The 13691-nt window shown below is 43.2% G+C and overlaps 1 protein-coding gene across 2 annotated transcripts; it reads right to left on the reverse strand.

The window, feature by feature from the left end:
• Positions 1–1303: 1303 nt before the first annotated feature.
• Positions 1304–11184, reverse strand: dnajb5 (DnaJ heat shock protein family (Hsp40) member B5). 2 transcript variants are annotated; one of them, XM_085179745.1, is made up of 4 exons: positions 10874–11184; positions 9419–9682; positions 8039–8700; positions 1304–3322 (listed from the first exon to the last, which is right to left on the reverse strand). In XM_085179745.1, the coding sequence occupies exons 2-4, from the start codon at positions 9627–9629 to the stop codon at positions 3089–3091; spliced, it is 1107 nt and encodes a 368-aa protein (XP_085035871.1). In that variant the 5' UTR covers positions 9630–9682; positions 10874–11184; the 3' UTR covers positions 1304–3088. The 2 variants fall into 2 exon arrangements, with proteins under 2 accessions (XP_085035871.1, XP_085035870.1); XM_085179744.1 differs by lacking the exon at positions 10874–11184 and adding an exon at positions 10330–10841.
• Positions 11185–13691: the final 2507 nt, after the last annotated feature.

Below are 13691 nucleotides of genomic sequence, written 5' to 3' on the forward strand. Positions count from 1 at the left end.
TAGTCTTCAAACATGAAGTTAAACAAAACCATGACTGAAGATTAGATGAACAAATCTTGGATGGATCTTGTTAACCTTACAACTGTAATAAAAACTGTCAGATAAATGTATTACAGTGGCCTTCATGCGCAAAGCAAAAATATAAATACAGAAAACCCAACAATTTTAACTTTACAAGCAAGGTAAGGACAGGCAGGTGTCATGGTGGTAAAGTGTTTAACAAGACAGTTACTGGTTCATGTTGGATGGCTGGGGCCTTTCTGTGTGGAGCTTGCATGTTCTCCCTGTGCCTGCATGGTACTCCTGAGGGTCCGAATAACATTTGTGAAACTTAAGTAACGATTCTAAATTGGTCATACCCGTGAATGTCTTTCTATGCCGTCCACTCTTGCCTCTGTACGCAACCACAGAAGATTTCAGATCAAACAGAACTTGAACAGTGCGACTGAAGTGCAAACTTTTAGCTTAAATTCAAAGCATTTTACAAAAGTATTGCATTAACTTTTTAGAAATTACAGCCATTTATAATCTCCCATTTTCCGATACTTAAAAATTATCGTCTGACATGCAGTTTCATGGCCAGGTGAGATCTGTTCCTTTGTTATTTAATGATAAATGGCGCAGATAGAAGATATGGAGTTGGAATGGACTCCAAGTGATGAACTTAATTTTGGTACCACAGGAGACAAATATGGTGCTCAAAGACAGAATTATGTGCATGGTTAAGCGAAACAACATCTAACAAAGACAAGAACACTCTCTGGTAGGCCTATCCTTCAAACGTCTACATTCAATTATGAAAATAAATACAGAAGGTCTACAACACAGTGAAAACTACTCGTATTTGGTTTTTCAGTCTTATGGCATCCTCCTTCATTTCCATCAATATATCCTTGGATCTCATATTACGGTTTATCCTGGAATAATGAGAAAACAGGCCTCAGTTGGCCATAAAATTGGTTGTCAGCCAATGGCCATAATTGTTAAGCAGTGAATGGACGTGTTTTGTAAAACCCCTCTAATAAAATCAGAGAATCTGCACTTCAAATACATCTTTATGCCTGGTTTAAACTCCACTGTGGTGGTGTAAAGGAGGCAAAATTACCAGGTTAAGGTATGTTTGTTGTCGCTGTTGTGTGCTGAGAAGGGTTTTAATCTTATATAATGTTGCATGTTGGTCTTTTCTCCTCCCCCCTCCTTGAGGTTTTGAGTTTTTCTTAGAATGTAAAGCACTTTGAGGTGAATGTTATTAGGAACTGGTACTTGTTCTCAAGCAGCAATAAATGAAAATGAAGCAAAGTGCTAACTTCACACATTTGGTTTATTTGTTTTCATTTTGAAAAATTCATAGATATTGGCATATGCACAATAAGCAGTGTAAGTGAGTCTTTGATTAGCAGCAGCAGCACTTGCTAAGCCTGGTTGTTGCCACAGGACCATCACACAAGTCATTCAAGTCTCTCCCCAAAGAGAAAAAAAAAACAAAACACATATCATCTCATAGTTTTGTCTTTCACAATATAAAAGAGAATTTATCAAACACGAAGCATTCAAATATTTTCCTGTACACCTCATTTATACGACCTACTAGGACTGTCAGCATAACCCACACATATTCTCACCACTGCTGCAAATTACAGCGAGGAAGAGCTCAAGGGCGTCCCCTGCAGCTGAGACAGAGAACAGTTTTTCTATTTGCACTACGTACAGTTTGTAACGTTTGATGTACAGCTGTTAGGGAACAGAGGCATTTATCACATCGGAAACTGAAGACTCCATTAACCAAAAAAGTAGACAACAATGCGGTCTACTTTTTGGCATTGCTCACAGTAGCACCGAGACATGGCCTTCAAATGCCACAAGAGAAAGCAGAATATCCCCACAACAAAGCTGGCTTTCCCACAGGAATCGGTCTAACGTCACGCTTGCGTTCCTCTGGGAAATCCAGCAATTACTTGTATGGCACTTTACAAAGACGAATTGGCAAAAATCATCAGTCTTGTATCAAATCACTTCCTAGAAATGATCCTTCTTACATACAGTACAGTAAGGTGAATTACTTTACATAGCTTGCTTACCGTTTTTTAAATTCATTTTTTATAAAATTACCAGGTCCTGGTGGTAACGCCTAACACAGCATAGGGCATCATGTGTTGTGTTCATGGCTATTTGTCTTTATTATAGTGTGACTTGTATGTGTGTTCACATATGTGGTATGACACCGGGCTAAGGCACCTAAATGTCCCTCAGATATTGAGCCAGGCTATTCAGTTCACAGCTCAGAAGGGAAAGCACCGATATTATGTGCAGATATCTAAACTTACACTGCTGTTACAGTTACGTGATTGTCATTCCCAGATTTTTCCATTGCAGCTAAACTATGCTAATATCATTAGAGTAATGCAAGAGTTTTTAGAGCTCTGTGGCACTGCATGTCTAGGGATATTTTAGGGGAGACAGATCATACTAATGGCCTACAGATTTTCAAGCACAATTCTTTATTAGATTGAAAGCATGGGGAAGAAAAAAGAAGAAAAACTCCGGCATGTGCCAAAGGAAAGGCTATGCTAAAAACCACTGAAGCTGCTGGTACATTTAATGTAAAAATTAAGCAATCCTATTTTGACATGTTTGGAAAACAAAATCCTGTTCTCGTTATAAAATATTTCACGCTTTATCCTATCACAAAAAGACGAGGATCAGAGTCAGACGGCATATAAAACCACTGATAAATCCGTATAAAACAGTTAAGAAAAGAGGTTCCCTTAAAAACCAGAATCGTGCTGAGCCCATCCTCAGCACCGCTCCGCTGCTCAGGGTGCTTGTGTGTGTATTTGTGGGTCTGTGTGTGTCTGTGTGCGCGTGCGTTTGGGCTGAAAGACAAAATAAATATGAATACTTTACATCCTGATACTGCCATTCTTCCTTTTGTGAAGTCCCTAAATTATCACAGCACACGTTCAAAGCTGTATTCATTCACAGGGACATGAGGGTAACTACAAACAAAGAAGGAGTAGATGAAGGAGTGTAGCTTTTTTCCTCAGGTTTAGTCTGGAGTTTGTGGTGGAGGAGTTAGAGATGTGTATTTCTAGGACTGGGGGAGGTGCTGTCTGATAATTTCTCTGGACTGAGGGGGGATCCTGTCGGGAAAACGGACCGAAAACTCCACGATGAGGTCACCACGCTGTGAGGGGTTCTTTGGAAAGGGCAGGCCTTCGCCTCTGAGTCGTTTCACCGTCCCTGGCTTGATGATGTCGTGACAAGGGAGGGAGATGACGCGGTTTTCCAGCGTGGGAATGCTAACTGTGCAGCCACACAACGCCTGGAGAAGAGAGGAGATTGAAAGGGTTAAAATCATTAATAGGAATAAAATGCCAAATCCATGAATATCTTGGTGATGTAATGTTTTGTTAAAGTCTGCAGTCTTCATATCTTCCCCCAGTACACTATCGGGAGGCAGTATTTGTTGTGCTTTCGGTGTGGTGTGTGTAAAAGTATGTGAAGAAAAGAAATTGTACTGACAGCACTGATGGGGTCGAAAGAGCAGTATTTGGAACAGGAACATTTAGGAAAACATGACTTGGCAGTGGGAAAGTTTTCTAGTCTTTGTGTGCGAGTGTGTGTGTCTGTGTGTGTGCATGTGTGTTAGAGAGTGTGTGTAAGTGTGTCAGCGTTGCAGGGCCCCACATTGCACAGGGGACTAATTTTAGCAACGGTCTCATAGCTGGGACTAATGAAGTGAGGCAGGAATCGGCTGAGCTCGTAAATAGTTGGAGGGCCTGTCAGATCCCCACATGCACACAAACACACACATGCACAGACACACACTCACTCACATGCCTCACCTCCTTATCACAGTGCCTGATGCATCCAGTCCGTGTAGAGAGCACTAAACTAAACACACAGACTTTCCGGTTATCACGACTTCACAGGCTTTCCAGTGAGCATCATTCACCAGATTTGCACTTAATGGAAAGAACTATTTAAATCCACAACTGTGTGAATGGACTTCCCTTTTTTTAAAAATATAACACTTGAAAAATACATCACTACAAATAAAACAGTAAATAAATACTATAAAAAGGTGTGGAAAAGAGAGAGAAAACCAGCGAGAATGATCAGCAGTATAATTCACTGTGAGCTAAAGGGTTAGGTTAAAAAATGAAGACAGGGAAACAGAAGCCTAATTTGGAGATTCCTGAAACTACTCTAAGACAAAGAAAGGTATAGAAATTAAAATTAAACATTTTAGAGTTGTTAAAGGGTCGGCTCTCTTATGCCATTTGTTACTGGCTCCATTAACCTTTAGCCGAGGAGATAAAAATGTGACCGTTCATCAGGTATAGACCAATTTTAACAGCATGTTGCTATTGTTACTGTGCTACTTTTAAATGCATTTACACCTAAGACTGATGAAATACACTCACCAGCCACTTTATTAGATATGGCAGCAACTCAATGCATTTGCAGTTCAAACAGAGCATCAGAATGAGGAAGAAATGTGATTTAAATGACTCTGAACGTGACACGTGGTTGTTGCTGTCAGAAAGGCTGGTCTGAATATTTCAGAAACTGCTGATCTACTGGGATTTCCCAACACAACCATCCCTAGTGTTTACAGGCCGTGTTCCAAAAAAGAGAAAATATCCAGTGAGTGTCAGTTTACTGGGTGAAAATGCCTTGTCGATGCCAGAGATCAGCAGAGAAGTGCTTTGATCTAATAAAAAGGAAAAAACAACTCAAATAACCACACATTACAAATAGGGTTTGCAAGAGAGCATCTCTGAATGCACAACGCGTCGTACCTTGAAGCAGATGGGCTACAGCAGCAGAAACACCACACTCATGTCAGCTAAGAACAAAAAACTAAAGCTACAATTTACAAGGGCTCACCAAAATTGAACAACATTCAGTCTGATAAATCTCTATTTATGGCATGATATTCACATGATAGGGTCCAAATTTGGCATGAACAACATGAAAGCATGGATTCCTCCTTCCTTTTATTAATGGTTCACGCTGCTGGTGTGGGAGATATTTTCTTGGCACACTTTGGGCTTGTACCCACTGAGCATCACTTAAACCACAGCCATCCCTTTATGACCACAGTGTGTCCATCTTCTGATGGCTGCTTCCAGCAGGATAACACACCATGTCACAAAGCTCAAATAATCTAATACAGGATTCTTAAACACTGTACTCAAATGGCTTTCTCAATCCAACATAGTGGCTCTGGGATGTTGTGGAACTGGATTTCACATCATGGATGTGCAGCTGATAAATCTGCAGTATCTGTCTGATGCTGTCATGTCAATATGGACTAAAATCTCCAGCACCTCTGTTTCCAGCAGACTTATAGCAAACCAAAAGCGTGTCCAATCCAGTACTAGATACCTACCTAATAAAGCAGTGAGTGTGCATCTAGTACAGGTAACTGTAGTGGTGCTTGATATAAAAAGGGAGATCACGTATATCACCTGGGTATCATAAAAGATCAAATCCCTGAAGGATTAAGATAGTCAATAGCTAGAGATGTATAAATTCAATCCCCTTCTGATGTAATTGTGATTTTTGCCCAGAGTAATAGCTCCAAGAGCCAATCCATGCGCTTAGACACTATTGTACTAATTGGAAGATTTTCAGGCTGTGCCTGTTTCTTTGAAAAGAAACTGAGGTGTAAATGTGGCCTGGAGAGCAGCTGCTTCACAGGACCAAGTTTTCCAGCCTTGACATCATCATCATCCTTTAACCCATCACATACATTAGAGGGTGATTTCTTTGACTGCAGTGGAGAGCAGTGGCTCATCCTTCAGTTATGGACAGCTCCATTGACTAACACACGTCTCGCACACAGACAGGTTGCCATGACGCTCAACACACATTGCCAGCTGATCCGGGGCCCACTGATTGCATAAGCCTCAGCACAGACAACAAGGCTTTAGAAACTGACACAGACACACAGTCACTTTTTGCTATATTTGAAAGAACATTTCCTAGACTTGTATTACTGAGGGCCATATGCTAATGTTAACTTTCACTGTTAAAACCCAACAGTTTTGTTACATTGAGCTGTCAAAGCCAGCTTAAGGCGTGCTCATAGTCCGAAGTGTCCTTACAAGTGTGGGCCGCCTGTCACAGAGCCTGTCCTGAAATACTGGTTGCTAATGCTACACACAACAGATGCTGCAAAATGCAAATGCTGTCTTACTCCCATAGATTCAGCAGTTATTTGCCAGAGAGCTGCAAAAAAGCTGTCCACGCTGCCTTTAGAGCCCAGCAGCCACAGTTATCCTGGATGTGGATTTTACAGCAATGACAGGAGCTAGACAACTCAGAGGCTTAATTATTGCCATAGAGCCTACCTATAGATCCTAATATAGACTGGTTTCAGGGAAGCCAGTGTGTCATATTTGAGGTAAACTCTCAAATTGCTTCTGACTGTCACAGTGAAAAGACAGCAGGGCTGAATGTTACCTCTGCTAATGTCTCCCAGGAGTTTATAGCATAGCCAAACAAACTTGGAGACACTAAACTGAGCCGCTGATCAGGGCATGCTTCAGGCAGAAAGCAAAACTGAACAGCCAAATATCTGGAGACTCATACAGCAGCCAAAATATGACTAAATGGAGATACCTGCTTCAGAAAGATGATTGCAAATATCAGCATGCCTCAGTCTCACCCCTTTTGGTTTTTACTTTGTAATGAGCACTTGCAGAGATTTTTGCTAATATAATCAATCATCTCATTAGTGAAGCTATATTCTCTACTGAAGAACTGGATAACATTTGCTACATTATGCGTGGTAGGCTTTCTAGCATGCGGCATGCATCTGGTGCTGTGATTTTACTGCAGTATTTAGCATCACATCTTCAGGAGAGCAGTGGAATATGAGCTCTTATTTGCTTTGGATACTGAATCCTCTGACCCACTTCCCTAATATTCCCTAGATACCCCCCCCCCCGAAACACACATCCCTGCCACAGTTCCCCTTCGCTTCCTCATCTCAACTTTAGCTGCGTCAGAAATTAAGTCTCTTATCTGGCTGCTGTGGGAGCAGAGGGTTTTAGCTGCGGGAGTTCTGCAGTGCAAACCTAATCACTGTGCTGGTTTGATCAAGTACCATCCCCTGCTTAATGTGACTCAACAAACTCTAATGTGCTCTCGTCAACTTAGGCTTCATTGTCTTTCCGTGTGCAGACGCACTTATTTTCCAGTGCATTAACTGCACGGTGTGAGAGTCAGTGCTGCTTTTAGAGGAAACCTGCTTAAAAAAAACAAAAAAAACAAAAACGGGCCCGAGTTGAGTAAAAACAACATCTCCCCTGACATCTCCAGCTATTTGAGAACACCTGCCATTAAGCAGATCACGTGGAGAGCAGTCCAGTGAGTGGCAGCGCTATTAGAAACATTAAAGTTTGTCTAATATAGAGCCAGAGCAGAGCTGGTGCTGGACTCGCTGCCCTCTAATTAAATGTCCTGCCAGTCACAGTAATAACAGCCTGGATCATCACCAATGTCACACTGCAATCCGTCTTTAACGGAGTGTGTTGGCAAATACGCTTGAAGATGGAGAGTGTGTGCACACACACTTGCTTGTGTGCAGCTTTGTGCTTGTGTGTCTATTTATGTATTGATGCATATGTTTTCATACAGTGTGCAGGATAATGGCTTTGTGCCAGTCACACAAATACACCACATTCTGGCTTCCTCTGTCACAGCTCAGTGGCAGAGACTCTGATGCACACACTCTCCCACCTTGGTATGTTTGATATGACCACCCACCCAGCACTGTTAAATTACAGACACACCTCTCTGGGCTGAATGACATGAATAATTTGTATTTTTAGTTCAAACTTTGCACATCTTCATTAAAAATTAACCTGGGACTGCTCCACTGGGAATCAACATCAGAAGCTTGGCAGCATTATCTACAACTACATGTAGAACAGCAACAAAGAGAGTTCAACTGGTGACAGAGGGAAAATCAGAAGACAAGACAGAAGAGAGAGGGAAGTTAAATCAAAGGAGACAGGCGCACCTCTTTTAGGCTGATCTTGCAGTTATAGATTATGTTGGAACCGTCTCTTTTGAAGTGGGCGTGCCCTTTGTCTTTAAGCACAAACGCTATGTCGGCGGGAATGTTCTCAGGGGTCTCGTCCCCTTCCTTTGGGAAAGTAATCTTGGTCCCCTCCTTCCAGCCTTTCTTGATGATAATGTTGAGGATCTTGTCCTCCGTCCTCATGCTCCGTCCATCTGGGTTCAACCTGCGGCGCGTGATCTTCATGCGCTTGGTGCAGCCGTGGAAGATCTCTTCCAGCGAGACCTTCAGCTCGTGAACGACCGGAGGATCCTGCTGCTTTCGGTTGGTCCCGAGGCGCTCTGATGGTACACCTCTCCTCCTGCGGCCTTCCCCTGGGAAGCCATTGTTCATCCCCCCCGGAAAGCCAAACTGCCTCCCAAAATGGGTAAAGGGATCATCCTCGTCCATTTCCGCGTCCTGCTCCGTGTCATTGCTGTGGTCGTTGTGGAAGGAAAAGCCGTTGGAGCGACTGTGACTGCGGTTGGAGCCGAAAAACATATCAAAGGGGTTGGAGCCACCGAAGAAGGAGGCAAAGGTGGCATGAGGATCTCCATGAAAAGTGTAGTGGTACGATGAACTTCCAGGAGGACCCGAAGAGCTGCTGCCTCCTGTTTTTAAGCCTGAGAGATTTAAAAAAAAAAGAGAAAGAGAACAAGAACGTGAGTCCTCACATGCACACACTCTAACACCCACCAGCTAAAAAACACACAATAATATGAATTCAGATACCAGACGTAGGACCTAAACACAAAGTGCGGGTAACAGTAGAGAGAAAAGTGGTGCCCGCGTAGGTGGGAAAAATCCCACAGCATCACCGGTCTTCCAAAAGCACTGCTGTTGGAGAAACTCAGGTCACTCCATCCAACACACTCGCACAAAAACACACACTTACACGCACACGTTTTCAGCAGAGACACATGCACAGAACACCCACAAATGCAAACTACAGCAGTCGCTGCTATTCATATCTGAACCACGTAATGGTCTTATGCCATCTGTCTGTCATCTAGCACACCACACAGACACGCACACAGAGTTACATACATACTCCACGGGCAGCTGAGGTAGACTAGAAGGTATTAGAGCTGGTAAGTGTTGTTGACACCGAAGACAACAACAGAAAATTAAACATGTGCCAGCACATAAACATGAAAACATGGAAGAGACGGCATTATTACTTCAGTGACTGAAACCCACCAAGCTGCGATATGAGATGGTTCCTGAGCTATTTCAATAACAACTTAATCCATCATAACCCAGGCTTAATAAGGCTTCACTAACAAAGCCTGCACTCTCTGACCCCTTGCACTCAAATGACCCAGAACGCCCTCTCCTTACCTTCCTCTCCCAGCTGATCATAGACCACCCTCTTCTTGGGGTCACTCAGCACCTCATAGGCTTCTGCGATCTCCTTGAACTTCTCCTCTGCGCTAGGATCCTTGTTCTTGTCCGGGTGAAAGCGGAGCGCCATGCGCCGGTAGGCCTTCTTGATTTCCTCCTCGTTGGAGCCCTTGGGGATGCCCAAGGTCTTGTAGTAGTCCTTCCCCATGCTGGCACTCTCAGGAATGGAACCCCCTCTTCAGCTCAGGCTGTTGTCAGTCACTGGTGAGACACAAGACTACTTTAGAGTCTTAAGATGGATACTAGCTGAAGGAGAGGTTATATTTGAGTTGGCAAAGGTGCAGAGTGGACTGCATCCATTAGGGTTTTACTGTGAACACTATTTACTGATGCTGTAGCTGGAAATAGAAGGTGCTGCTTTCACTGCTGAAAAATCAAGAGTGCCGAGGAATCCCCCTTCATCTAATTCATCACAGGGCTTCTGGCGACCAGCTCAGCCTGTTAGGCAGGGTATAGATAATACTTTAATAATAATGGTGATGATTATCTGCCTCCATCCCAGTTTTGTTTAACCATCCGGGCATAAAAACCCAAATGGACAGGCAGAAGCGCTTCGCCGAAGCACTGCGGTGGACACAGCGGGAGCGCACAAGGCAGGGGAAAGCCTGGTTTCATCTGTAACACTAAAACACCCTGACTATCTGCTGCTACAGAAACCGTTCGCTATTACAGTAAAGCCCACTCTCACGGAAAAAAAAATCCTTTAGCGTGACAATTTCAGCTTTATTTGTGCCACTGTAAAAACCAACGGCGGGTTTAATCTGACTAACATTCCGACAGAAAGGAAAAGCCTAAAAAATAAAAAACGAATAAATGGACAGTGAGAAGAAATACAAGCAAAATCCTACCAGGAAGCTTTGCAATTAATGAAGAATCAGAACAGCATGGCCCAGCTTCTCCCTGTCTCTCTCTGTCTTTCTTCCCTTCAGCCCCTGCTGTCTGCCTGCCTGCTGCTCTGATGCTGCTGGTCCTTATAAATTGACGTCAGGACGCCGGGAGGATCACTGGCTCTGAAATAACCGGTGACCAAACACCGAGATCCCCCTGACGTTTCTCTGAAAAATCTCGGACAAATGTCCATGAACCTTCGAGTCCACATCCACCGTGGGTAATAATAATAATAATAATATATATTTTTAAAAAGCAGGGTACCGTTCTCTAAAAAGGGATTAACGCATGGGTGCGCAAGGAATCTATGAAAAAGTTACTAAGTGATTGTAACTTCTTTGATATGGGGCTGTATTCGATTTTTAATAACTTCTTTCACTCTGGTGATGGTTGATAAACCTAACCCCGCTTCTCCGCAGTCGTGTTCTTTTCTGGTCCACCCGACTTTGAAATTTCGCAAATATAGAAAGCTTTTCCTTAAAAAGCGTCAAAACATTTCCTTACCGAGCCTGCTCCTCCTGCTGCTGCTGCTGCTGCCTTGTTTCCGATTCTGGTCCTGTGTCTGAAAATCGCAGCCGGGAGAGCAGACCCAACCCTCTGTCAGCCAGCAGCCAGCAGCACTCTTTGTTCAGGGTCTGCTCACATACACACAAACAGCACAGGCTGATTTCTATTTAGGATTAAGTTAAATTAGTGGCATTGGTTTAACTTTTTGATTTATGGGCAGTCCACGCTTGCAGGTCTGGGGCTTGGGTGGACATATTTGGAGAGGCGTCGTCCTGATTCCTTGCTTTAATTTTTTTTTCTTTTTAAAGGAAAAAGAAAGCGGTGTGTGTTAATGCGTGTGATCCTGCAGTCGTGCCTGGATTTAGTCGGTATAAACACTGACTGCTGAGTCATGTGATGACTCCCCTCTTTCACACACACGCATTTTCATCTTCTATCTTTGTGAAAAGTTAACATCTATTCACAGTCACATCCTACTTTCTCAACACCAAACCTCAACTTTCACGCTTTCTCATCCCTCAAAAACCCATTACATCCTCAACCCAAATCTTATTTTTAATGTTTTCACTTTTACACTTAACCTCATCCCCAACACATAGATTACCTTTTTTTCCCTCCCAATCTTTAAGCCTTTTACCTATTATTATAAATCCAAGTTTAGCCATTTCCAAAATAATCCATCTGACCCTGAACCTTGACCCAGAGCTGCTTGGAGATTTTTGGAGAGTAAAAATGGCTCCATCAAGGTTGATGTTTGGTAGAGATTCAACACATACACAGCTTCTAAATAATGTCTTATTATTATAGTTCATAAGTATATATAATAAGTATAATAAGTCTTAATTTGAACAAATCAGTAAGCAATAAGCATCCACATTTAGGCCTTCATCAGGTTATGTGCTTTACTAGTGAGGATTCCCAAACAAATAGTTAAACTTACCCAAACTTGTTGACAAATGGTCTTAAAGCTCAGAGTGACCCCTAGACTGTCCTTGAGTACAAGTGAACCTGATATTACAAGATTTCACATCTTGTAATATGTGAAATCTATTAATCTTCACATTAATATGAACTCAGATACCAGATGTAGGACCTAAAGACAAAGTGTGGGTAACAGTAGAGAAGAGTGGTGGCCACGTGCTTAAAATCCCCAGAGATACATTAAATAGATCTTGTTCAATAAAATTTGCCTTATTTGGAGATTTTTTTTCCCCATCTTTCACTGCAGGGAGATTTCATTCCACACATCACATCTCAAAGGAGAAATATTCCTTTGTGCAGATCAGATCAAGGAGCAGCCTACTTAGCTTTTAAAAAAAAAGTAGAAGAAAATTGCATATAATGCGGAGGTCTGAGTCATTATTAATGACTTTTAGCGTTAAGTGCACAGGAAGGTACACCCAGCAGGGTGAAACGCTTCTTGTCGAATTGAGACAGGGAGAGATAATGAGAGAGAAATAAAGGCTCATTTAGGTTTGAGTCATCACTCCCCACTGGACTGGCGAGGAGGTGCGAGAAAAGTGGGCGTCTCAATGGAGGAGTCTGTCTGACACACGCGTGAATGCATGTCCTCACACACGCTTAACATTCAAAATAAAGCAAGCACGAAGAGAACTGGCGTATAGCTGTGCAGGGCACTGGGGAGATATTCCTGTGCGTCTCGATAGGTGTGTGTGTGTTTTGGCAGCGGGGAGGGACTTCGAGCCAGTGCAGCTGTCCCACAAGAACAACTGGTTAGTGGTGGAGTGCTATTCGTGCTTGGGAATGTGACTGCCACTGAAACATGTTGAAGCTGACTGCAATACAACATCCGGTTAGGTGAAGATCCGCATCTGTCTGTATCAAATCACTGAACTGGTTACACAATCGACTATTCTTATTCATTACAGGCAGGAGGTCTTGCATAACTGGTGAGCTTTCAGAGAACAGAGTCACATTTCTGCTGCCGTGCACCATGTGTGTGTTTGTTTGCAAACTAATAGCCATTGATGACTGCCTGGAAGCTCATCCACGTGCTCCTCTGATGCTGAGTGTGCACCGAAACGGGGTGATGCTGGGTTTCCATGGTGACACAGGGATCTGCCAGACAGTGATGTGTCTGCTAAGAATATCAGCAACGGGTCCCGCCGAGCACGTGCATGTGTATGCGGGTCGGATGGGATGGAGGACACGCTGGATGGGTTTGGGAGGAGAAATTTTATGAGGCTAATGTTTCCAGAGCAAACCCTTTCACATAAGTACCGACCACTCCACAGCACTTCACCACCTGAGCTGAGAGACGGGAGAACAGAAGGTCGAATTAGACGGTGAGAGACAAACACACCGACGGCTTCACAGAACGCGCCGAAGGCCGTTTTCGAGAGCCAAGAGGAGACGGCGAGTGTCTGCAAGCATCTCCCACCTCCCCTTCTTTTCTCCCGTCCTCTCCACCTCCTCTCTCACTTCCAGTAACCATAGAGACCACAGTTGCCCGAAGAGAGGTTTTTCTCTGAGACAGAAGTGGTGGTGTCAAATGCTGGATGTATGCATGCACACAAAAGCTCATTTTCAACACCCCCTGCTTTTTAAAGGCTCTATTTATAGGGGAAGAGTACTTTTTTCAAATTTTTTTTAGTGATGGGCATGTACTGTTACTTTGTCCATATGAAGAGAACAGGAGGATGTGGCTGTCCATGAAAATCAGTCCACAATAGGTTCTGTCATAACTGCCTTCTTTGACGAGGAAGATGCAGTTTAAGTCTATCCGTCGGGAGCATTATGCGCAGAAAGTGAAGATAAAGACAACTTTGTTTTGTTGTAGAGGCGGAACAATGCA

This window comes from Neolamprologus multifasciatus, chromosome 12 (genome assembly GCF_963576455.1).
Source record: "Neolamprologus multifasciatus chromosome 12, fNeoMul1.2, whole genome shotgun sequence".
Taxonomy (NCBI): Eukaryota; Metazoa; Chordata; class Actinopteri; order Cichliformes; family Cichlidae; genus Neolamprologus; species Neolamprologus multifasciatus.

What these genes read in the sequence shown, in the direction of transcription:
- dnajb5 (XM_085179745.1), bottom strand. Translation starts at nt 9,629, where the DNA reads ATGGGGAAGGACTACTACAAGACCTTGGGCATCCCCAAGGGCTCCAAC. An exon ending in TGATCAGCTGGGAGAGGAAG is followed by an intron (nt 8,701 to 9,418) that starts GTAAGGAGAGGG and finishes TAAATCTCTCAG; the next exon opens with GCTTAAAAACAGGAGGCAGC. An exon ending in GCAAGATCAGCCTAAAAGAG is followed by an intron (nt 3,323 to 8,038) that starts GTGCGCCTGTCT and finishes TCTCTTCTCCAG; the next exon opens with GCGTTGTGTGGCTGCACAGT.